Source organism: Cherax quadricarinatus, chromosome 86 (genome assembly GCF_038502225.1).
Source record: "Cherax quadricarinatus isolate ZL_2023a chromosome 86, ASM3850222v1, whole genome shotgun sequence".
Lineage (NCBI taxonomy): Eukaryota > Metazoa > Arthropoda > Malacostraca > Decapoda > Parastacidae > Cherax > Cherax quadricarinatus.
The window spans coordinates 7,379,213-7,407,113 of NC_091377.1; the positions used below are offsets into that span (position 1 = coordinate 7,379,213).

At 37.8% G+C, this 27,901-nt stretch overlaps 1 protein-coding gene across 4 annotated transcripts in view; it reads right to left on the reverse strand.

Annotated features, from left to right (window-relative positions):
- LOC128703002 (uncharacterized) overlaps positions 1 to 27,901 on the reverse strand; it is an 805,350-nt gene that overhangs the window by 46,019 nt on the left and 731,430 nt on the right. For 3 of the 4 annotated variants that reach the window (XM_053797525.2, XM_053797523.2, XM_053797524.2), the window contains 3 exons: positions 17,630 to 17,792; positions 14,355 to 14,550; positions 9,456 to 9,536 (listed from right to left, as the gene is read on the reverse strand). In XM_053797525.2, coding sequence (XP_053653500.2) covers positions 9,456 to 9,536; positions 14,355 to 14,550; positions 17,630 to 17,792 — 440 coding nt within the window. The remainder of the gene's footprint in view (positions 1 to 9,455; positions 9,537 to 14,354; positions 14,551 to 17,629; positions 17,793 to 27,901) is intronic. The other variant, XM_053797522.2, reaches the window with a different exon arrangement.

Consider the following 27,901-nt stretch of genomic DNA (forward strand, 5'->3'; position numbering starts at 1 on the left):
GAAACTTTCGTTTTTCTTTTTGGGCCACCCTGCCTTGGTGGGATACGGCCGGTTTGTTGAAAAAAAAAAAATATGTATATATATATATATATATATATATATAGGATGGGGTCCACCTCTGGTGTAAATTGTGGGACCCATAGCCTCGGAGAAGTGGATAAAAAGGCTTCAAGGAAAAATATTTGGATTTCTTCCTGAAGCTGTTTGAATATTCCACTTCCCCTACCACCCCATCTTTTCATATTTATTTTTTTTTACTAATAGGAATATTTTATTACATAATATGGTACAGAAGATTTAAGAGATGCATTATTGATATAAAGGTGGCATATACGGTACATGAAATAATATCGTTAGGCAAGGGTCCACTGTATATGTATGTATGTATGTATGTATGTATGTATGTATGTATGTATGTATGTATGTATGTATGTATATATATATATATATATATATATATATATATATATATATATATATATATATATATATATATATATATATATATATATATATATATATTATATATATATATATATATATATATATATATATAGTATATATATATATATATATATATATATATATATATATATATATATATATATATATATATATATATATATATATATATATTATATATATATATATATATATATATATATATATATATATATATATATATATATATATATATATATATATATATATATTATATATATATATATATATATATATATATATATATATATATATATATATATATATATATATATATATATATATACATATATATATATACATACAGTGGCCCCACCCCCGCTAACGATCACCTCCCAATCGCCACTTATGTAATCAGCGCTTTGTATTGTATGTTTGGGGGTCTGAAATGGACTAACCTACTTCACAATATTCCTTATGGGAACAAATTCGGTCAGTACTGGCACCTGAACATACTTCTGAATGAAAATATATATCGGGGTTAACTGGGGACCCTGCATACATATACAGTGGACCTCACCCCATAACGATCACCTCCAAATGCGACCAATTATGTAAGTGTATTTATGTAAGTCGCGTTTGCGTGTATGTTTGAGGGGGTCTGAAATGAACTAATCTACTTACAATATTCCTTATGGGAACAAATTCGGTCAGTACTGGCACCTGAACATACTTCTGGAGTGAAAAAATATCGTTAACTGAGGGGGTCCACTGTGTGTATATATATATATATATATATATATATATATATATATATATATATATATATATATATATATATATATATATATATATATATATATATATATATGCAATAAGATCACAGTAAACAGGTGATTTCAAAATATGCAAAACAACCACTCTGAAAGAATAGAGAAATTCCAAGCGCTTTCAGTGACTACTCACATTATCAGGAACTATGAAAGTGAAGCATCCAAGGAAGCTATATAGGGTCGGCCAGCACCTCACTATCAGATCCCACAATGGTTAAACACGCGATGGCAAGAGCCAACTTGGATAGGTCCTTTGCAAAACTCACCCCCAAGCTATTTATTTGTCCAGTGTATTATTAAATTCTTCCCAAATTCTATTAATTATAAATGGATCTAATTTATATAAACCAAAGGAAATATTCATATTATTGTCAAAACTGCTTTTTATGAAACAAGATTCAATTATATTCCTGTCGACCATGGACTTGCTTGATACTACTTTCTCAACTTTTTGAAAATCAATTGGATGGTTAAAATCTCTTACATGAATAAATAGAGCATTGGAATCTTGTCCAGTTCTAATGCTATATTTATTTTCTTCAAACTCAACAGTAAAGTTTATAGAATGGGCTAAGCTATTTAATTTTCCAAGAAAATGGTGTATATCTACATTTTTGGGCATAAGACACAAAATATCATCAACATATCTCAACCATTTAGCTCTATTAGGGAGGAAACAAGGTTGCTTAACACAATCCTCCCTAATAGAGCTAAATGGTTCAGATATGTTGATGATATTTTGTGTCTTATGCCCAAAAATGTAGATATACACCATTTTCTTGGAAAATTAAATAGCTTAGCCCATTCTATAAACTTTACTGCTGAGTTTGAAGAAAATAACTCATTGCCTTTTCTAGATGTTTTAATTATTAAGGGTAATAATGAATTCAAATTTAAAATTTACAGAAAACCTACAAATAACTGTTCCTATGTCCAATATTATTCTCTTTTCTCATCAATGTTTTTAGAGCTTTACGAATTTGTAGTCCAAAGTTCATAGATGAGGAAATATACAAAATTTATGAAATAGCTAAAGATTTGAAATTCCAAAAAAACGTAATTGATAAATCTTTTAAAATTGCTAGAAATACTTTTTTACAATCCAAAAAGGGACAACCAACCTTACTCAACTTAAAATATATTGGTTCTCCCTTACCATGAAAACTTGGTTGATATGCCTTCTCTTCTTAAGACTTTTAATATTAAAAGTTGTATTCAAAAATCTTGATACAGTAAAAAAAACTTTTGATTAAGAATTCCCCAAAATGCTGATGGATGTGTCTATAAGATTCCTTGTAAAATTTGCGATAAAGTTTATTACGGTCAAACTGGTAAAAATCTCGAGCTAAGATTAAAACAACATAAATATAGCATTAGAACTGGACAAGATTCCAATGCTCTATTTATTCATGTAAGAGATTTTAACCATCCAATTGATTTTCAAAAAGTTGAGAAAGTAGTATCAAGCAAGTCCATGGTTGACAGGAATATAATTGAATCTTGTTTCATAAAAAGCAGTTTTGACAATAATATGAATATTTCCTTTGGTTTATATAAATTAGATCCATTTATAATTAATAGAATTTGGGAAGAATTTAATAATACACTGGACAAATAAATAGCTTGGGGGTGAGTTTTGCAAAGGACCTATCCAAGTTGGCTCACCGCGCGTCACGTGTTTAACCGTTGTGGGATCTGATAGTGAGGTGCTGGCCGACCCCTTATATAGCTTCCTTGGATGCTTCACTTTCATAGTTCCTTGATAATGTGAGTAGTCACGAAAGCGCTTGGAATTTCTCTATTCTTTCAGAGTGTTTGTTTTGCATATATAAATATATATATATTATATATATATATATATATATATATATATATATATATATATATATATATATATATTTATATTATATATATTTTCTAGGTAGTAGGTTGGTAAACAGCAACCGCCCATGGAGGTACTACCGTCCTGTCAAGTGAGTGAAGTTTGGAGGATGAGCAGGTGCATTGCCCATTACTAGCATGCACTTGAGATCCAATTTCTTTTGCAGGAGATACTCCTTCACACTAGGGCCAAACACTTCATTGAACCACTCGACGAAAATTTCCCTCGTGACCCATGCCTTACTATTAGATTTCCAAAACACACACAATTTACTCTTCATAACATTGTTTTTCCTGAACACTCTGGGATTTTCAGAATGGTACACTAGTAATGGCTTCACTTTGAAATCCCCACTAGCATTAGCACAGAACATTAGCATCAGCCTGTCTTTCATAGGCTTGTGTCCTGGCATTGCCTTTTCCTCTTGTGTAATGAAGGTCCTCTTTGGCATTTTCTTCCAAAAGAGGCCTGTTTCGTCACAATTGAACACTTGTTCAGGTTTCAGTCCTTCAGCCTCTATGTACTCCTGGAATTCATGCACATATTTTTCAGCCGCCTTGTGGTCCGAACTGGCAGCCTCACCATGCCTTACCACACTGTGTATGCCAGTACGGTTCTTAAATCTCTCAAACCAGCCTTTGCTGGCCTTAAATTCACTCACATCACCACTATTTGCAGGCAATTTCTTTACCAAATCTTCATGCAACTGCTTAGCCTTTTCACAAATAATCGAAGTCATAAGAGTATCTCCTGCTAATTGTTTCTCATTTGTCCACACCAATAATAACTTCTCAACCTCTTCCAGTACTGGTGATCTCATTTTTGTCAGCACAGTTACTCCCTTTGCAACAACAGCGTCCTTTATTTCCTTTTTCTTGGCCACTATGGAACATAAGGTTGTGTAGGGTTTCTTATACATCCTGGACAGTTTGGCCACACTTATACCACTTTCATATTGTTCAATGATGGTTTTCTTAAATTCAATCGTATTTCTCACCTTCTTTACCACAGGCTTGGCACTAGGAGCTTTCTTTGGAGCCATGGTAGCTTATTTAGTACTTGCAAGCACTAAAATAAATGAAATATTATGAAATATTTCGCTGGAGCACATGAGGGGACCTTTGCTCACTGGTAAACAATGCCAGACTGGCTGCCGCCCCGGCTCACACCGTGGGTACGCGTCCTGGACGAACTACGACTCGCAAGTCAACCTATGAAAAGCGAGTCCATGTTTATACGAAAATACCCCTATGATTGGCGAAATTTACGATTGCCGGGAACTACGAAAAGCGGGGGACCACTTACACACCCCTCTGGGTATTCTTCTATTTTCTTTCTAGTTCTTGTTCTTGTTTTTTTCCTCTTATCTCCATGGGGAAGTGGAACAGAATTCTTCCTCCGTAAGCCATGCGTGTTGTAAGAAGCGACTAAAATGCCGGGAGCAAGGGGCTAGTAACCCCTTCTCCTGTATATATTACTAAATGTAAAAGGAGAAACTTTCGTTTTTCCTTTTGGGCCACCCTGCCTCGGTGGGATACGGCCGGTGTGTTGAAAGAAAGAAAGAAGATATATATGTATATATATATATATATATATATATATATATATATATATATATATATACACACACATGTATATATGTATGACCCAGAAAGTCTGAAATATTTTTATTACAGTATTTAGGAACTTAGGTAACAAGAAACACTTTTCATAATATTTTTTAACACATCAGCCATCTCCTGCAAAGGTATGGTACCCCCCCCCCCTTTCCCTAAAAAATGAGGAAACATGTCCACCATCATTCATTCAATCACTGTCTTTCCAGAAGCATGCTGATATCACAGTTGAGTTAGCCTTCCAAACTGTAACATCCCCACCCATCCTTCAAAGCACAGGCACTGTACTTCCCAATTCCAAGACTCAAGTCTGGCTAACCAGTTTTCCTGTTGACCAAACAGTCAACAGGAAAGCCTGGCCTCAAACAGGGCAGAAGAACCCTTAAAACACTTAAAAGTAACGCGATGGTCTGGAGTTTTGAGACTTTCTGATCACGGGTTCTATCCCCGCCCATGGTATGGTTTGTTTGCAATCGTGTCATTACGATTTCATGAGTCGTAAGACAGTTATGCTATCTAAAGTTAAGCAAATCCTGTGATAGGTTAAGTACACTATATTATACTAGGAATATTAGTCTATGTGAATTTTAGCAAGGTTAGGTTAGCTTGCAAAGTTAATACTGGTAAAGATAAAATAAAAATGCTAGATGAAAAATTACTGTAACTTAAGATACCCTGCGGTAGGCAAGTTATGCTACTTTGAGATAGAACAGAAATAAATTTTCAGGTGCTTTATTTATAAATATTTTTGTTGAGTAATTTATGAAAGGCTAGAGCTGAGAGACATTATGTGGCAAGTAACTCAGGACCTGATACTATTATTTGGATCTAACAGTAACTAAAACAGATGAAAATACACACACGAAGCAGCAAATGAGAGAAACATCAGTACAAAGGTTAAGAGATCACTGTGGCCTGCTCTGAGCAAGAGAATTCTCTTTTATGTCACAAACCCATATTACCTTAGGGTTAAAAACTATATTCCCTCCATTATGATATAACCACATACCCTTCATTATAAAAGCAAATTTCATTCCAATCTGAGAATATATGCTTTTGGTATCACAGCACTACATTCTCTTTCAGTTGCATATTACATACTGATATTACATACGAATAATACGGAATATTACTGTACATTTCATTGTCAATGAATTACATTTCATTTCAGTGTCACAGAATCACAATACTGTATGGTACATCCCTGTATCACTGAATAACATTATAGCACCTACCTTCCAGAGTAGTAGAATCATTTTTTCTTCCAATATCTTACTTTTTTTTTTTTGGGGGGGGGGGAGAGAAGTCTGCTACAAATTTTTCTTTAAGATTGCCACTCAGTTATTGTCTTGTTTCTTTTTTTTTTTTTTTTTTTTTTTAAACAAGTCGGGCGTATCCCACCCCGGCAGGGGGACCCAAAAAAGAAAGAAAATCCCCAAAAAGAAAATACTTTCATCATCATTCAACACTTTCACCACACTCGCACATTATCACTGTTTTTGCAGAGGTGCTCAGAATACAACAGTCTAGAAGCATAAACATATAAAGATACACAACATATCCCTCCAAACTGCCAATATCCCAAACCCCTCCTTTAAAGTGCAGGCATTGTACTTCCCATTTCCAGGACTCAAGTCCGACTATATGAAAATAACCGGTTTCCCTGAATCCCTTCACTAAATATTACCCTGCTCACACTCCAACAGATCGTCAGGTCCCAAGTACCATTCGTCTCCATTCACTCCTATCTAACACGCTCACGCACGCTTGCTGGAAGTCCAAGCCCCTTACCCACAAAACCTCCTTTACCCCCTCTCTCCAACCCTTTCGAGGACGACCCCTACCCCGCCTTCCTTCCCCTATAGATTTATATGCTTTCCATGTCATTCTACTGTGATCCATTCTCTCTAAATGACCAAACCACCTCAACAACCCCTCTTCTGCCCTCTGACTAATACTTTTATTAACTCCACACCTTCTCCTAATTTCCACACTCCGAATTTTCTGCATAATATTTACACCACACATTGCCCTTAAACAGGACATCTCCGCTGCCTCCAACCGTCTCCTCGCTGCTGCATTTACCACCCAAGCTTCACACCCATATAAGAGTGTTGGTACTACTATACTTTCATACATTCCCTTCTTTGCCTCCATAGATAACGTTTTTTGACTCCACATATACCTCAACGCACCACTCACCTTTTTTCCCTCATCAATTCTATGATTAACCTCATCCTTCATAAATCCATCCGCCGACACGTCAACTCCCAAGTATCTGAAAACATTCACTTCTTCCATACTCCTCCTCCCCAATTTGATATCCAATTTTTCTTTATCTAAATCATTTGACACCCTCATCACCTTACTCTTTTCTATGTTCACTTTCAACTTTCTACCTTTACACACATTCCCAAACTCATCCACTAACCTTTGCAATTTTTCTTTAGAATCTCCCATAAGCACAGTATTATCAGCAAAAAGTAACTGTGTCAATTCCCATTTTGAATTTGATTCCCCATAATTTAATCCCACCCCTCTCCCAAACACCCTAGCATTTACTTCCTTTACAACCCCATCTATAAATATATTAAACAACCATGGTGACATTACACATCCCTGTCTAAGACCTACTTTTACCGGGAAGTAGTCTCCCTCTCTTCTACACACCCTAACCTGAGCCTCACTATCCTCATAAAAACTCTTTACAGCATTTAATAACTTACCACCTATTCCATATACTTGCAACATCTGCCACATTGCTCCTCTATCCACTCTATCATATGCCTTTTCTAAATCCATAAATGCAATAAAAACTTCCCTATCTTTATCTAAATACTGTTCACATATATGCTTCAATGTAAACACCTGATCTACACATCCCCTACCCACTCTAAAACCTCCTTGTTCATCCGCAATCCTACATTCTGTCTTACCTCTAATTCTTTCAATTATAACCCTACCGTACACTTTTCCTGGTATACTCAGTAAGCTTATTCCTCTATAATTTTTACAGTCTCTTTTGTCCCCTTTCCCTTTATATAAAGGGACTATACATGCTCTCTGCCAATCCCTAGGTACCTTCCCCTCTTTCATACATTTATTAAACAAAAGTACCAACCACTCCAACACTATATCCCCCCCTGCTTTTAACATTTCTGTCATGATCCCATCAGTTCCAGCTGCTTTACCCCCTTTCATCACTTTACATCATTCTTTTTCCATAATTCACTAGTGTATCCTTGAAAATTTTCATGGTTTATAGATCATTTTGAGAACTGGCTTGTCAACTCCTAACTAAAGATATCTTGCTTCTGAAAATCATTTTTTCTAGCACAAGCAAACTCTGGTTGATTCACTTATGTGACAGCCAAACCAGAAAGCAGAATTCTTCATCAAAGGATTCAAGTCCACCTTGAAAACTTTCCAATACCTGAAGCTCTTTACAATATCTGGGAAAAGCAAACCCAAAGGCGACCCTCAAGGAAGATACATTTGCAAAGGTAACTAAGGTTCAAAAAGTTATACAAAAATACTACTGTATACGTATATATTTTTACTTTAAACCACGTAAGAAAAATACATACTAATCTATATTTTGCTATTACATGCCACACAAATGTAGTCTATTACAACAATCTGTATACTACGGGGTTCCTGTCACACTGAACTATGTACTTTACTCGTTAATACAAAAAAAAAAAGAAGTGTGTGGACTATCTGATGTGCAGCTGGCCAAGGCACTATTTCTAAATGAGGAACTTGTAGCATTCTAAGGTGGGTAATAATAAAACTGTTACTGAATGTGCAGTTACTACAGGAGCCATGTGAGAGAAGGTGCATTCACAGGGTTGGACACAATGCCTACCTTTAACTTCTATGAATTCATTATCAAAGGCATCAACAGAAAGCACCATTTAAGGACTATGATGTTTCATTCACTACAGATGAGAAAGTTCTCCTATTAACTGCAGTTCCATTATCACTGTAACATGCTCGGAGGCGACAAAACCAGCTATCATTCAGGCAAATGGCTGACTACAGAACTGCAAAAATGCTGTTGCATCCTCTATGATACCAGTGTTTGCAGCATGAACTATAAGAGGTGGATTTGTCTCCCAAGTTCAATACCTTGGTAACCACTTCTCAAATAGCAAGGAAACACTTACATCAAAAAGAATGCTAATATCCAAGCTCCAGCCATCTGCATAAAAATCTTTTCACCTATTAAATCAGCTGTTTATATGACTATAAGAGTCAAATGCAACTCCTCTTGAATCATATATCTTTACATCAATAATAGTCAGACCTTTTAAAAATTTAACTAGGAAAAGATAAAAGTTTTAAAAGCTATCACCTATATGTACTATAGATGCAATGTTAAAAGATAATATATTCATGCATAAAATGTAAACCATAAATACTTTCTTCAATATTTAATTTAAGATACTGTATATTACCTGTACAAGTAGTATATCAACACATGTGAATTTCATTGTAGTGTACGGAACTCAAAATTAATCTATTCCTAGGAACAATTCCTTTTCAATACAATGTGCAAAATCTCAAAGCAGCTGATTTCATAATGAAAAGTTGCGGTAAATCTACCACCGAGAAGTACAGAGACTGGAGGGAAGATGGGTGGGCATGTGGGCAGGTGTAGTGGTAACAACGAGAGCCCACCTCTGGATTTTCCGATTCCGTGGAGATGGTCATCTGACTCTTCATCAATGAATAGATCTTAACATAAGGGGCTTTTATTTTCTGCGAGTTGGTCGTGGTGGGTTGTTGGATGGATTCAAATTGGCAGCATGGAAAGATTTATAGATAATTTAGTTGCTAAAATAATTTGCACTGACGGATGAGTGAGTGGATAAACCCTTGGCATACAACTCACAAAGAGAGCATAGTTTGAAGATGGTGCTGGGGTCTTGACGGTCGGACTTACTGTGCACTTACTACGATTTGCTAAACACATGAGTCATAGAGACATTTTTGCTTGTATTAATTGTAAGTAGTAAAACTCACCCAATTATGAAGAACAACATAAATTGCATAATAGTGTGAGGAAATAATGTAAAATAGCAAAAAAGCAATATAAAAGTACAGGTCTCCCTCGCTTTATGTGATAAATGCGTTCCTGGCCCATGGCACAATCAGTGAATTCTCATAGATCAGGATTCATTTTGAAACTTTGCAAATTCCATATTTCATGACTAATGTTTACTAAAAAATATGACCTTACTACTCATGCAGCAAATTATCATATAAAAAATGAATTTGATAAACAACAACTGGGAGAAAATCCAGTCTAAAAATTAATTGCATCGACGTATGGTCAGCACCTGATCAGACGGGCTGTGGCTCCTATGTTGAATTACGTGCAGCAAGCAGTAACAGCCTGGTTGATTAGGCCCTGATCCACTGGGAGGCCTGGTCAAGGATTGGGTCGTGGGGACACTGACCCCTAGAATGACCTCCAGGTAGTCTAACTACCTGGAGGGTGTTCCCTACAGTACAGTACAAAATTGTCAGGAAAAATCCACATTATTTATTTAAAAAAAAATATAAGAAGAATACTACCAGATAAATACCAGGAGCCCATAGACTAAAAACAAATGTAATTGGTCAAATAAATGAGAAAAAAGTAATTAAAAATTTAATCATAACCCTCCTTCCTTTAACCCTCCACCATTAACCAACTAACCTGTCTTTGTCTGGCTTGACACGCATAAGTTAAGAACCTGTGAATATACATTTCTCCCTAGTACTCTCTGATTCCTCTTCCCTCCACCCCTAGTCCCAACTTTGTGAGTGCAACTGAACTTTGCCTGAGCTGGGCATCCATTTTCTCTGGGTGACAAGACACTGCAACTGAAAACCAACCATAGGATTTTGTTCAGAACAAACTCATTGGAATTTCATGTACCCAGATCTGTATTCTTCCTGCTCATTCTTGTTTATGAATCTCAATATAATTCAGTTTAGAATGACATTTAAAGAGATGCTGTTAAACAAGAGAGTGGTGCTTAGCTTGACTTAGGCGAGGTAAGGTTTCAGGAAACAGGACAAGTGTTTCCTGATGCGGGTCTTAGTTATATGATGACCCGCAGCTGGAGCTTTTGGTCATCTAACTGAGGCCTTCCACTGGCTTACCTCCCCACCCCTTCAAAAATTATGGTTATGATTATAACCAATTTTCCTTGGCTTGACTGACTGCATAAAAGTGAATTAAAATAAAAAAGAACTATATCTGTAGTATACCTACTGCATATAAGCAAATTCACATAAGCAAAACCACATCAAATGAGGGAAACCTGCACTATAGTGTTACAATTGTATCTCATGTCCCAGCAGTGGACCCATCAAGGCAAACCTTAGCGTGAAGCAGACTGATTAAGATATACTACGCAATTTGCTATAATGAAATAAAGTATTGCACAAACAGCTGTAATAGTGTAAAGAGGCTGTGTGGCAAGTACACTAGATGCAATATATTATCTACAATTATTAATTTTTTTTTTTTTGCTGCATTTTCAGAGCTCGAATATTAAAATTTTTATGGCACCAATTTCTCATAAAAATAAAATTTCCTGTAACAGAATGGGTACATGTGAAACAATTTAATTTAATACACATACAATATATGAAAATACAAGCTTATTTTAAAATCTGTAAAAAAGTTCTTAGCTGACAGACTGAATCAACACAAATTAAAAAAAAATCTATCTAGGTTTTCAAGCCCTGAAATGCTTTAGAAAATTTTGCAAAAAGCTTAGGTTAATACTGCAAAAGCAAGTAGACTGCCAGAGAAAAACTGTCACATTGAAGAGTAAAAAAACACTGAAATCCAAGGAAAAAGAGTAAAGAACATGACATTACTCTCAAGGTCTCACTCAGGCAGGAATCACTAGAGTTAACTTTAAACAGAGAAGATCTGAGTCATAATCAACTGAGAAATAACACCAGGTGCCATTTTATAAACATTCTTGTTCTTATCAATTTTTTTTGTGAATAACATTACATTAAAATTATTATCCAGGAAATGTTCCAATGAATCAGTGCTCTTAACTGATTTGTGTGACCTGTACACAAATATCAGGAGTGTTTAACAGGCAATGCATGAAGTAGGCTGGTGAAAAAGATACACCAGAAAAGATGGTGTTTGAAATATATCTACTGGTTAAGAAAATACAGAATAATGGAAAATTCAACATGCTTGAATACCATCTATACTTCCATAGGGCAGGGATTATGCATCTTCATAATTATATCTCTTTATTTACTCACTTGAATTTAACTTTGTGAGCAAGAAGAAAATATTTTTTTTTTTTTTCGACTTGAAAACTATAGATACATTTCGTAACATACATACTGTTGTAGAGGGCGTAGAAGGTACGTTTGGGGTGCCAGAGACAAATGATTATGGGGAACCTTTGACTGAACTTTGTATAGGAGGTGGTTTGGTAATAGGTGATACAGCTAGGTCTCGATTAGTGTGAATAATGAATCTTGTGGAGTGGTCGCATTATTCAAATTTGCACTATTCAAATCACACATAGTTTTTGCGCACGATTTGAAGAGTTTGGGGGAAAAACTAGTACAGCCTCTCTTCACTTACCAACGTACTTGTTTAACGACAACTCGGAGTTACGACGGGCACTCTGATGAGTCAGTATTGTATGCTCTACCAGAACTTGGGTCATGGAAACAGGTAGCGCAGCGCCTCAGCATCAAGCATCTTAATCTCCTTCCTACAGCCACTCAGTACAATAACTTTACAAGTTTTCAAGACTACATATTTATACAAATTTGTGTACTTTACTGTGCACCCCATAATACAAGATAGAAATGCAGCAGCACTTGGAAGAGGAAAAGCAAGAGGAGAATGGAGGAATTACAAAAGTAGTTCGCAGTAAAGGGGTTAGCTGGTAAGGAGAGACTATATTAATTGATTTCACACTAAATTGAAATTCACACTAATGAAGCCCTGGCTGTACATATTTTAAGAAAAAAGGTTAAATAAGTATGAGAGATACAATATAGGGCATAATGACAATAGTTTGTTTGACTATGAATTGGTGGTTAAAAGGTTGATGATTAGACTTCTGGATGGGCATGTTTATAGAGTGGCAACAGATATGTCAGATCATTTTTAGGTTAGGGTATGTAGGAGAAAGGGAGATTATTTTCCAGTAAGAGTAGGCTTTAGACAGGGATGCATGATGTCACCATGATTTTTCACCATATTTATAGATGGAGTTGTAAAAAGAAGTGAATGCTACAGTGTTGGGGAGAGGTGTAGGATGAAAATATATAGAATCTAAACAAAAAATAGGAATTGTCACAGTTGCTGTTTGTTAATGACTCTGTACTTTTAGGAAATTCTCAAGAGAAGTTGCAAAAGTTGTGAATGTATTTGGGAGGGTGTATAAAGGAAGGAAATTAAAAGCGAGCATAAGAAAGAGCAAGGTCATGGGAGTAGCAAATGAGTTAGGTAATGAAAGACTGGATATCAGATTAGGAGGAGGAAGTATGGAGGAAGCAAATGTGTTCAGTTATTTGGGGTGGATTTGTTGGTGGATGGGTATATGAAAGATGAGGTGAATTATAGAATTGATGAAGGGAGAAAGGTGGTTGGTACACCGAGGCATCTGTGAAGACAAAGAACTTTATCCATAGAGGCAAAGAGGAGAAATATATGAGAGCATAGTGGTACATACACTTTTATATGGGTGTGAAGCATGGGTTGTGTATGTTGCACTGAGGAGGAGGCTAGAGGCAGTGGACATGCCGTGTATAAAGGCAATGTGGGGTGTAAATATTATGCAAAAAATTCATAGCTTGGAGATTAGGTGGAGGTGCAGAGTTTCTAAGAGGGCTGAGGAGAGATTGTTGAGATGGTTTGAACATTTAGAGGATGGAGGAAAATAGAATGACTTGAGGGTGCATAAATCTGTAGTGGAGGGAAGGTGGGGTAGAGGTCAGCCTAAGAAAGGTTGGAGAGAGAGTGTAAAGGAGGTTGGACATTCAATAGGAATGTCATCATGTTAGATAGAAGTGGAGGCAAATGGTTTTTGGGACTTGACAAGCTGTTGGGGTATGAGCAAAGACACAATTTTTGAAGGAATTCAAAGAAACCAGGTAGCTGGACTTGAGCCCTTGAGGTGGGAAGTACAATGCCTGCACTGTGAAGGAAGGGTGGAGATAATTTGCAGTTTGGAAGGGCATCAGAGTTGTAGGATTTGCATACCTCTGGCAAAATAGTGACATTTTTTAATATTTTAAAATTTTTTACCTTAACAGCCACATATATACAGTATATATATATACTGAATGAATCTCTAGTTTTATACTGCTTCAGCAAAAAACTACTTTCATTGACAAATGAAGATGATAAAACCCTGAAGACCCTCTGTCTTAATACTAACATCTCCAGATAAATATAACACATTTTAAACTATTCATACCTCCGAGTCGGAAAATTTACCTGCTGAATTTTCATTACACAGTATTATCTCTTATTCTACACGTCTTGGTTGAGATGAGTTGCCATCAGAAAATTATACCAGTGTAACTTACCTCCCATGATTCTTTGGTCATTTCTGTTAGCTCGCCAAAACTGTCTTCATTTTCTCCAGCTTCGTGTTCTTGGTCAGCCCAGAGCTCAGTGTCTTCCTCGACCAGGACAAAACCTCTTGCTGATACTTCATCCTCATTCAGCTCTCCATAAATATCTGGAGCCCATAACTGGAAAAAGTTGAATAACTCATCTGATCTGAAAAAAAAGAATAACATTCATGATAAATAGAGGGCTAATGTACAGAGATCAATTTATCAAAGTTTGTAAAACTCATCAAAATTCCACTCGTAGGACAAAGATACACAAAACATTCATAAATAGACTTGCATTCCCTCACTGAATTACCATCACCCATGCTGCCTCTTACCCACCCATGGTATATCGACTCTATGTTCACATTTCTAATTGAAAATAAAAATAGTAGTCCCTCAAGTTGCAACAGTGATCTATTCCAGAAGGCATATCGTACCTCAGAACTATTGTAACTCAAACCCCAAAACATATTGTTTTAGATAATTCGTACCAAGACCCTGGGGAATGCAACTGTTACTGTACCGTGGAACTGCATATTCCCAGATATACCATAACTTGCAGGCACTGTATCTTCCTTCATTTGCTTTTCTCTTATCCACAAAAACAAGCCTTTCCATTTCTTTAATAATTTCCCTGTCTATTTTTCACTAGCTTAGATTCATTGGCCACTTTAATATTCTTTTTAATTTCTTTTTGCTTGATAATAGTAAAGATGGTTAATTATGGAAAGCCATACACACATACCAATGTAATGCAGCAAATGTGTCCCTGAAGTTATACCTATATTAAAGTGTGATAAATATTGGTTGTTAAAATTTTCAGAACTGCCCTTAATGTGTATCTCTTACCTATATATACCCTTATCCTTTCTTACTTAATATGTACATGGCTCTGTAACTCTGGTATAGTGAATAAGTACCCAGTGTAGTGAAGGAATAGGCAGTCAGATATCAATAAACCATCATTATTTTTATCGAAAATGTATTAAGATATGAAGACTCACGCTTGCTGATGTTCTGCAGGTCAGAGTGTTCCAATATGTTTCTAGGTAATAATAATAACATCATTATTTCTAAAAGTACATGTACAAGGTATACAGGCCTAGTTGACATCAATGACACTACTATATAGAAAGCCCTTAGTTATGCATAGCATTTCGGACAAATTAGGTCAATTTTGTCCCAGGGTATGACCCACACCAGTCGACTAACATCCAGGTACCCATTTTTACTGATGGGTGACCATAGACAACCAGTGTAAGGAAACACGCCCAATGTTTCCACCCTTGCCGGGAATCGAACCCAGACCCTCAGTGTGTGAAGCGAGAGCTTTTGCCATCAGGACACACGGGCCACCATATATTGTTTATCTTGAAACAAAATGTATTCTTTTCATTTTTCTGTGTCAGGATAATGTTCTAAAGTTATAGTTTATTGTAATATTTAATATTAGTATTAATAAGAGATATAGGTAGTAGGTTGGTAGACAGCAACTGCCCAGGGAGGTACTACCATCCTGCCAAGTGAGTGTAAAATGAAAGCCTGTAATTGTTTTACATGATGGTAGGATTGCTGGTGTCCTTTTTTCTGTCTCATGAACAAGCAAGATTTCAGGTACGTCTTGCTACTTCTACTTAAACTTAGGTCACACTACACATACATGTACAAGCATATATATACATACCCCTCTGGGTTTTCTTCTATTTTCTTTCTAGTTCTTGTTCTTGTTTATTTCCTCTTATCTCCATGGGGAAGTGGAACAGAATTCTTCCTCCGTATGCCATGCGTGTTGTAAGAGGCAACTAAAATGCCGGGAACAAGGGCCTAGTAACCCTTTCTCCTGTATATATTACTAATTGTAAAAGGAGAAACTTTAGTTTTTCCTTTTGGGCCACCCCGCCTCGGTGGGATACTGCCGGTGTGTTGAAAGAAGAATTAATAAGAGATAATAAATGTGGAAGTGGAACAGAATTCTTCCTCTGTATGTCATGCGTGTCGTAAGAGGCAACTAAAATGCTGGGAGCAAGGGGCAAGTAATCCCTTTTCCTGGATAAATTACTAAATTTAAAAACAGAAACTTTCATTTTTCTTTTTGGGCCACCCTGCCTTGGTGGGATATGGCTGGTTTGTTGAAAGAAGGAGAATAAATGGGTTTGAGCTATGTTAATATGTTGTTTTTAAAGTGTTGCTGTACAGAGTGTTTCGTAAGTTCAAAAGAAGTTAGGCCAGCAATGAGGCCAAGCATGGGTAACAACACCATCATATCGTACCCTACTGGGAATTATTCTAGCCAGAATATGTATTCCTGCTGCTAACAAGATTTAGCCACAGCAAGGCACCCTGAGGAAAGGCCAGCGATATACCTGAGAACCTGCCGAGCTTAGAGTCTCTTGGGGGAGGCACAGTGCACAGTACTACGGGTGTCCGGTAGCTTGATTGCTAGCACACTCAGGTCACACACTGAGATCCGGGGTTTGCATCTCCGGTATGGCTGGATAACATTAGGACATGTTTCCATAGACACCTGCTGTCCATGTTCACCCATCAGTATAAAATGGGTACCTGAGTGTGAGTTGACTGGTGTGGGTCACATCCTGGGACAGAACTGACCTAATTTGCCTGAAATGCTCTGCATATCAAGCGGCTTTCTATAAAGTAGTATGTCACTGGTGTCAGCTAGGCCTGTATACCTTGTACATGTAGTATAACGTCACAGTAGTATGTTCAGGTGCCAGTCTGAGCATAAGGAATATTGTGAAGTAGATTAGTCCATTTCAGACCCCCAAACATACACGTACAAACGCACTTACATAAATACACTTACATAATTGGTCGCATTTGGAGGTGATCGTTAAGCGGGGGTCCACTGTACTTGTAGAAATAAAGGCATCATTATCATTATATCAGAGGTCAAACCAGACATGTGGTCTAAAGAATGAGAGAAACTATGGAATAAGATTCTGGCCTGAAGGTAGCAGTACAGAGGTACCTGGGTATTAACTGACTGTTGTGGATCATCTCCTGGGGGATGGTGGCAGTATACCTTAGAGCTGGGCTTTGAGGTAAGCTGAAGTAAGGTAACAGTTATAAATTTCAATGTCAAAATAAATCAAACACCACATAACCTACATAATGAAAGAATTTGCATTCTCCTCTGACAGGGTACTGTTTATGCAATTTGCATTAAATAGATGATATAGCCTTGTATTCTTAAACTGCGAAGCAACACCAGACAGTCTTACCTATTCTTTGGAATACTGAACCAGTATTCTGGTCTCATTCTCTTCTTTCCATAAGACATTACAGGAGTAGACTTTGGAATACTCTTGCCAGCAGGTTTACCCATTCTGAGACATAAATACAGTGGAGGATCCTCGCATGATGTGGCTGGCTTAGGGATTAGCTCTGCAAGATGGAAAAGAACACACCAGTAATGAAACAACTCTTGACAGAAATTCTTGATGTATCATGTACATTTCAGAATGCAGAGTTCTCTGTAAACACAGTTTTAAAATTATTTACATTTTGCCAAAAGCAACTAATAGCCCCACCCCTTCCCTGTGTCCTTCTCTGAGCTTTACTAACCTACATGTGCACAAGTCCCAAAAGTGCAGAATAGCTGAAATCTGTGCTGTGGGGAAAGCAACCATGTCATGCTAGGGTAGAAAATGCTTCTAAAACATAAAATATGCATGGTGATAGGTGCATAGATGTATAAAAACAGGTGAAAGACATCATCTGGAACCAAAGAAAAAAGGGGAATGGAGTCCGTGTTTGATGAAGTGAGAAGCATTTAGTTAAAGCTTCTGGTACCTTTCATAGTATCCTCCTTGATGCCTAAATCTTTCAGTAGGAGAAAGTTGACATTAGTCTTCAATCCATTTTAGAGTAGTTACACATTATATGTAAACATTGCAGACATATATTTCACACCAACCAATTACACATGATGTGGAGCAATTTATTTTTGCTATAAACCTTTATCTTTCAGAATGAAATTATACCCAATAGATATACCTTTAGTATATAAATAGTCATGAGAGTATACACTGTAACTACAAAAAAATATTTGTAGGTTTCAAACAAACATATCAACAAATCCACTAAAAGTTAAAAAAAATATATATATTAAAATTGTTTGTTTTTCAGTATTTACCATGGAGACAATTATCCTGGTAAAAACTAATGCATATTAAAGATGAAACTAAAAAAAATACAACAAATGTTCGACTAACACATAATATGCAGCAGTAGTAAGGTATTCTAAAAAGACATGCTACAAAATTGATACTGTACCAGAATTAAAAATATGAATTACCCATAAGGAAGAAAACAATGTCAAGAGACCTCCCCCTCAGGGCAGGTCTCTTGACATTGCCAAGGGCCTCTTGATACAAGAAATTGGGCCTGTCCTCCCTTATCTTAGACTGAACCTGACTGCCTCCTACTTCCTAGACACTGTACGACCCCTATGGATTTTTCGTGTTTCCCCGTAAATATAATAACAATGAAGGCACTCAAAATGCTCTCACTGGTAGATAGGAGGAAAAGAAGAAATATAATAAAACCACATTAAAAGATACAACAAAATAGATACAATGGACCCTTCAGTGAGGAATACAAAAAGTCAACCATCACTGGTGAGTGATCTGTGTACATCATTCCCATCAAGATGGGTGCCTGAATGCTAGCAAAGTACTCTAAATCCAAGGGCTCTTACACCATCCTCTTCTTCAGATCAAATCATAAATGGCTGATAAGAAAGACACATTTGCAACACCTGGACTTTTTATTGATGAAGCATTTTGTCTGCCCAGCAAGCTTCTTCAGTCAAATAAAGGGATGAATCAGAATCAATGTTGGTGGAAGATTAAGCAGATGAAGTATAGAGGTAGTTTGATGTAAGCTTTGTGTCCTCTTATCATTTTACCAGAATTGAATGCTATTATTATTATTATTTTTTAACACATCATCCATCTCCCACCAAGGCAGGGTGATTCAAAAAAGAAGAAACAAAAATTTTTCTTCTTTTTTTACACTTAGTAATTTATACAGGAGAAGGGGTTACTAGCCCCTTGCTCCCGGTATTTTAGTCGCCTCTTATGACAGACATGGCTTATGGAGGAAGCAGTCTTCTCCACTTCTCCATGGAGTTTATTATTATTATTATTATTATTATTAGTATGGAGAGGCAATGAACTCCAGCACTGAGTAATATCTATCTTCGGTACTGAATGTGACTGATATTTCACAGGTAAATGACCAATGTTTTCAAATATAGGTGAACATAAAATTTTTACACTCTTTGTTCCAAATTTTATTTTCTTGTAATGGATGTCTATACAGTACCTGGAGGAGGTATAGATGTCTGCTTAATTGAATTATAAGTTTTTTTTTATTTAGAATATTTTCACTCACAGTCAAGCCATGTATACAAGGTCCATGGAGGTGCAATCAATTTATATTAGTAATTTTTCCTTGGAGTCAAAAATCTGATAGGAAGCCTATTGCTCATTCAAAGGCAATGCTACCATTAGAATCAGAACCAATGAGAAACAAAAAGCTATACATGTACTATTTTGCCTAGTACGTATATCCTACACATTCTATATGACTCCTATTGGGCTTTCCTGCTCTAGCCCACTTTCTTCTTTCTTCCTTCTGCTGGAACTTTATTTTCTTTTGAATCAACTACTACTAATAAGAGCAGGTGGTGGTAGCATAAATTATTATTTGTGAGAATTAAACCCCCACCTTTCTCATCTCTTCTTACAAGTTTTATTTTTCCTCTCTTTCTTTTCCTTTCTGCTTTTTCTTCACCCTGATTTCAGCCTGTGGGAATATAGTCAACATGACTTTATATGGTGCAATCTTGACCCAAGGTTGGGATTAGGGTGACCATTACATTTCACTCCTGCCTCACCTCACTTTTGCTTCGGGTCACCTGCACTGTCTCTATATCAATCTGTTTTAGCTTACTATGTATTAGGACTGATGAAGCCACCTGTGGCAAAACATTTCCTTTAAGTGTCCTGAAGTGTACACAAAGTCCAAGTCGGACCGAAATGTCGTCATAAGTTTCTTTTTCCAATGTGCAGGTTAACTGTGTATGAGTGTCCTTTTCCACAGGGTTTGAGAAGTACCAATTGCTACAGCAAACAGGAGTGCAGTTTTGTGAGTGGTGTTAACCCTTTCAGGGTCGACAGGCCCTCACCGAGACTTGTTCTCAGGGTCGGCCAAATTTAAAAAAAAAAAAATTATTTTTTCTTATGAAAAGATTGAGAATCTTTTCCCGATCATAATGACACCAAAAGTATGAAATTTGATGGAAAACTTACGGAATTATGCTCTCGTGAAGTTAGCGGTCTTGACGATGTTTATGCATCGGCGATTTTGCCCACTTTGAGTCCTATTTTCAGCCAATTCCTGTGTACTAGTCGACAAAAATCATAACTATTTCTCTAGAACTCCATTTTTTCTATTGAATGAGCACAAGAAACCACCCATTTACTGATTTCAACTATCCAATACAGTGGTCAGAATTTAGCAATTTTGCCAATTTCACACAAATTTCAAAAGATGCCAATTTCCAAATAGGGTCCAGAATAAACAAGAAAGACATTCCTGGCACTAAAATAACATTTCCTCTGTTCGTTAGTCACATCCCCAGACCCCTCTTATATTTCTTTGGCTTTCCACTTTCAATTTTTATTCTTACAAAAAATAGAAGATTTACTGTTATGCAGACTACTGCATTAGTGTAGAAATGGTATAAATAATATCAGCGCACTTGTGAAAGAATATTAGACTCACCAGTTGATGTATATTGGACGCTTGGCATGATTTGTTTACTTTTGAACTTTGGTAAAAATCGAACATTTCTGCTACTTTGAGCTCAATGTCAAGGTACTTTTCATTGTAAAACCAGTCAAAATCATCTCAATTTCTGTAATATGTCTTCCATTCTATAAAATGAGACCAAGAAAACTAGAATACAATAACAAATACCATACGAAAATACAGTGCAAAGTCGCTGTTTTATTCCAAAAACACAGTCAAAGTTTTTTTTTTCTCATTATGCACTGTGTGCTGCAGGATTTTTTTTATACTGTGCACACTGACCACATAGACCCATTCTTTCATATGTATGCCTACCAGCTTTCTCCCACTAGATTTGAGGGCGCTAGAATTTAGGCGAACTAGTATGTCAAAAACTCTGGGTCGTAAGCCGTACTAGTATGGCCAAAACCCCTCAAAGGGTTAATAGGTAGGTACTGCCATCGTATCAAATATGTGTGAGATGCAAGTTTGTTAAATCTTTAGCACTTGGACATAATTGCTGGTTTTGTGCATTTCAAGAACATTTAAAATGGCAATTAAATCATAAAAACTTACACTTACATTTAGCATACATTTACCTTCACTTTCCTTTGCATTTCTTCGTAGTTCCGATTCCTTTAAAATTTCCTTTTCGATTAAAGGAGTTTGGTCTAAGACAGCCACTGAGGCAATACTCACAGCAACTGCTAAATATCTAGCATTATATATCCTTTTCAAGTTACATTTGTTATTGATAACATTCTTACAACAGTTGAATATAGCACACAAACCTTGTCTATGTGACTGGGTTAAAGTAGTACTGTTGTAATGGGGAAAATTAATGTACAGTGGACCCTCGCCTAACAAATGCATCGCATAACGTTAAATCTGCCTAACGAAGCGTTTGAGTGTAAAAATTCTGGCCTGCTTAACGATAAAAAACTTACCCAACGTGATTCCTCCCAAACCTGTCCGTCCAGCCTGATCGCCTCAGCTGCCTTGCCGTCATTGTTTACAAGCCAGGGTGGCCGGTTGCATGCGTACATTCGATACATTTTGTATTATTCCATTGTTTATAGTGCTTGTAACTCCTAAATAAGTCACCATGGGCCCAAAATAAGCTTCTAGTGCCAGCCCTGTGGTAAAAAGGGTGAGAAATACTATCGTACGGCAGTCAGGTGTTGCTGCACCATGGTCAGCTGTTGCTGCACCAATGTCAGCTGTTGCTGCGCCATGGTCAGCTGCTGCTGCACCACAGTCAGCTGTTGCTGCACCACCACCAGCTGTTGCTGCACCACAGTCAGCTGTTGCTGGACCAGTCAGCTGTTGCTGCACCACGATCAGCTGCTGCTGCACCACGATCAGCTGCTGCTGCACCATGGTCAACTGCTGCTGCACCACAGTCAGCTGTTGCTGAACCACTGTCAGCTGCTGCTGCTGCACCATGGTGAACTGCTGCTGCACCACAGTCAGCCGTTGCTGAACCACGGTGAGCTGCTCCTGCACCATGGTCAGCTGCTGCTGCACCACCATCAGCTGTTTCTGACCAACATGACTCATCCCAAACCTATCCATCCAGCACTGCCGTCATTGTTTACAAGCCAGGGTGGCCGGTTGCATGAATACATTCGATACATTTTGTATTATTCCATTGTTTATAGTGCTTGTAACTGCTAAATAAGCCACCATGGGCCCAAAGAAAGCTTCTAATGCCAACCCTGTGGTAAAAAGGGTGAGAAATACTATCGTACCACAGTCAGCTGCTGCTGCACCACCGTCAGCTGTTGCTGGACCAGTCAGCTGTTGCTGCACCATGGTCAGCTGTTGCTGCACCAGTCAGCTGTTGCTGCACTGCCGTCAGCTGTTGCTGCACCACCATCAGTTGTTGCTGTACCACCGTCAGCTGTTGCTGCACCACAGTCAGCTGTTGCTGCACTACAGTCAGCTTTTGCTCCACCACAGACAGCTGTTGCTGCACCACAGTCAGCTGTTGCTCCACCACCATCAGCTGTACTACTCAAAGATTTGGAGAGTGTTGTTGGTGTGACTTAACGTGAAACAATTACCGAGAAACGATTAACCCCAGAGGGTTAGCCACCCAGGATAACCCAAGAAAGCCAGTGCATCATCGAGGACTGTAACTTATTTCCATTGGGGTCCTTAATCTTGTCCCCCAGGATACGACCCACAACAGTCGACTAACACCCAGGTGAACAGGAAAAAATGCCTGGAACTAGTGCTCATATTGGTGAATTTAAGGTCAGCAAAGGTTGGTTTGAGAGATTTAAGAATTGTAGTGGCATACACATTGCAATAAGGCATGGCAAAGCTGAAAAATTCATCCCCCAACAAGTGTTCAATTGTGACGAAACAGGCCTGTTCTGGAAGAAAATGCCAAACGGGACCTACATTACTCAGGAGGAAAAGGCATTCCTAGGACACACGCCTGTGAAAGACAGGCTAACTCTCATGTTTTGTTGTAATGCTAGTGGGGATTGCAAAGTGAAGCCTTTACTCATGTATCACTCTGAAAATCCCAGAGTGTTCAAGAAAAACAGTGTCTCATCACTCATCAATACTCTTCAATAAAGGTAAGTGTCATTTTAACATTTATTTATGTAGTTATTGTGCATGTCTTATTGTTTTCTTTGTAGGGAAATGTATAATTCATGAAATTTTTTTTTTTTTAATACTTTTGGCTGTCTGGAACGGATTAATTGGATTTCCATTATTTCTTATGGGGAAAATTAACTCGGCTAACGATAATTTCGGCTAACGATGAGCTCTCAGGAACGGATTAATATCGTTAGGCAAGGGTCCACTGTACAGTGTAGTAGTATTACGTATTTGAAATTGCTAGTACAGCACTGCATCTGACACATCAAAGATCAGTAAGAGATACATTAATGACTAAAATAAGATTTTGAACATCCTGCAAATCCAATAAATGTTTACAATAGACACAGATTATGGCATACAAAGTACAAAAGCAGACAGCAACTTAAAAATGGTTTCTTGGGTTTTTATAATACTGTAAACAAGACCTAGCAAGAAAGTGAGGCAAAAATGCAGGCATACTAAATCACAAAGGAAAAATATCTGCTAGGTTAACGAAGAAAAATAAATTTACGAATTTAGTTAAAGGCAAAACGTGATATACAGAAAATTAAAATCTATTAGAAATTAAAAACGAATAATGAATCAGCAGCACATAAATGAAAAAATGAAGACAGAGCTGGAGGTCATATGTACAGAACTAAGTGAAATAAAGGAAAAGAAATATGTAAGAGTCAAATAAATCAAACAGCAGAATTTCAAACAATATGATGACTGTAGACACAAATTATGCAACTACAGTGAAACAAAATTAAGAAATGAGAAAAAAACTTGAAGAGGTAAGGGACAGAGATCAAAAGGACAACTGCAAATAATTCTAAGTTAGTGAAGGAAATTATTGACCCAAAAAAAAATCACATCAAGAACAGACAGACAGAAGGAATACAATAAATCAGAGATAACAAAATGCTTAGATATTCAACAATATAGGGCACATAATAGAACATAGGCTTGGTCCAACACAGATCACTCAACAATATGGAGATCATTACTTATTTAAGTGGACATTCAATTTTCTTATCCATCCTGGAGGACAGTGATCAATATTCCTACTGAGTGGCACATGGGCCATGTTCAAGCATGATAGTTTGTTCAAAGTATTTAGCTGAATCTATAATGAATTTAATTGGACTTACACCTAATGATATGGCAACTATAAGCAGGCTCAGAGAAACTCCAGTGTCTTATTTGAGGATACTATGGGCATGTTTATGTATATAGAATTTTTGTACTTTGGAGAGACATCTGAACTGTCGTATCTATGCGCCTCTGGCAAGAGTGATGTTGTGAAAGTATTTCTTTTTCAGGTCACCTTGCCTTGGTGGGAGATGGCCAGTGTGTTTAAAAAAGTATATATATTTTTATTTTTATTAACACATTTGTAATTTCCCACCAAGGCAGGGTGGCTCGAAAAAGAAAAACTTTCATCATTATTCACTCCATCACTGTCTTGCCAGAGGGATGCCTACACCACAGTTATAAAACTGCAACATTAACATCCTCTCCTTCAGAGTGCAGACACTGTACTTCCCATCTCCAGGACTCAAGTGCATGTTTTCAGATACTTGGGAGTTGACTTGTCAGTCGATGGGTTTATGAAGGATGAGGTATGAAGGATGAGGTTAACCATAGAATTAATGAAGGAAAAAAGGTGAGTGGTGCACTGAGGTATCTGTGGAAACAAAGAATGTTATCCATGGAGGAAAAGAAGGGAATGTATGAGAGTATAGTGATACCAACACTCTTATATGGGTGTGAAGCATGGGTTGTAAATGCCGCAGCGAAGAGGCAGCTGGAGGCAGTGGAGATGTCATGTCTAAGGGCAATGTGTGGTGTGGATAAATTAGACACATGCGCACCTCTTGGGTATCTTTATTGAGGAAACATTTCACCACACAGTGGCTTCATCAGTCCATACAAAGGAGAATCATGAAGAACAGGAGGAGTTTGAGGTAATCAGTCCCTCAGCTTTGAGTCGATGTGATCAGTCCATCAGTCTTAAAAAGAATACAGCATATGTGCAAAGAAGTGACTTATATAGTGTAGGCAGATGGAGAGGTGCAGCAGTCGTAGGAGGTATCACATCTGCCCAATGTGGAAGTAAGTCATGCCCAAGGGTTAGGCAAGTGAAGAATTCCCAAGTATTAAGATCCCAAGAAGTTGCAGTGTCAGACAGGATTGTAGACGAATGGTTCAGAGAACCGACACGTTGATAAATTAGACACATGTGCAACTCTTGGGTATCTTTATTGAGGAAATGTTTTGCCACAGTGGCTTCATCAGTCCATATAAAGGAGAATTGTGAAGAACAGGAGGAGTTTGAGGTAATCAGTCCCTCAGCCTTGAGTCGATGTGATTTATCAACGTGTCAGTTCTCTGAACCTTTCGTCTACGATGTGTGGTGTAAATATTATGCAGAGAATTCATAGTATGGAAATTAGGAGGAGGTGTGGAGTTACTAAAAGTATTAGTCAGAGGGCTGAAGAAGGGCTGTTGAGGTGCTTTGGCCATTTAGAGAGAATGGAACAAAGTACAATATAAATCTGTTGGGAAGGAAGGTGGGGTAGGGGTCATCCCCAAAAAGGTTGGAGAGAGGGGGGTCAAGAAGGTTTTGTGGGTAAGGGGCTTGGACTTCCAGCATGTGTAAGTGTGTTAGATAGGAGGGAATGGAGACAAATGGTTTTTGGGACCTGACGAGCTGTTGGATTGTTAGCAGGGTAATATTTTGTGAAGGGATTCAGGGAAACCAGTTAGGCAGACTTGAGCCTTGAAAATGGGAGGGACAATGCCTGTACTTTAACCCTTAAACAGTCCAAACGTATATATAAGTTCTCTCGCGTAGTGCACCAAACGTATATAGTATACGTTTTATTTTTCATTCCTTCAAAATTGGCGCGATAGGCCTGAGTCACCTAGACATGAGAGAATGGGTGTGTGCACATCTGGGATGCCTGGGTACCACATGGTAAGACCAGTTACATTCAGCTCCATCCTGGGTCAACATCATGGCACATCCTCGTGATTCACTCACGCCTCGTCGTATTAAGACTACTATTCGAGGAAAGTGATATAGATCATGAGTTTAGTGGATTTGACACCAATGGGGCCAGTAATATTCAAGGAATTAGTGAAAAATGTCGACGATAACCCAGATGACCCTCAGCCCATCACCTCTGGGGTAGCCATACCTGACCCTGGGCCAATCACCTCTGGGGTAGCCAGTATGGCCACAGCAGACCCTAGGCCAAGCACTTCTGGGATGGCCAGTGTGGCCACACAAGACCCTGGGCCAAGCACCTCTGGCATGGTGAGTGTTACCCATAGGCAACTTCGCAGTGTTTTAGTGATAGTGAAAGTGATGTAAGTGATGATGAGATTGATTTTATGCTAATCGAAGATTCGTCTAGCAATAGTGAAGTTCATTATTCACCAGTGAAGTGCACTTTTAGGCATCGTTATCTACGTTCAGGCAGTGTGTCATATGCAATCCCCAAGGGTCGTGGCAAGTCACGATCCAAAACCCTGGCCACTGATAGTGAAAGTGATCATGAAGGCGAGTATGCAGGGATGGAGGAAGTAGTGGTGGGTGGCATGGTGCCTGGACCACATGGTGCAGTGGGTGGACAGACAAAGGATTGCCCAGCATCCCCTCTACCATGTGCTGCCTCCACTCCTGTCCCTCCTCCTGCTCCCCCTCGCCCCATGCCACAGGTCCACCCTGCACCATGTGATTGTGAGTGGAACTGGACACAAAGTATATTTGTGCCACAGCCTTGTGATTTTGATGCAAGTGGAAGTGGTATCCAGCCAGAATGTCCCATAATGAATGAGTCTACAGAGTTAGACTATTTCCAGTTGTACTTTGACGAGCCCATAATGAACTTGATAGTGACCCAGACAAACAATTATTACCGATATGTCATGGACAACATAACAGAGGTTGGAGAATCATCATGGCTGCACAGGTGGAAGGACACAACAGTGGCTGAAATGTATTTATTCTTTGCCACTGTCATGTTTATGCCACATATCTATAAGAACATTATACATAATTACTGGTCCACAGACCACTTCATCAG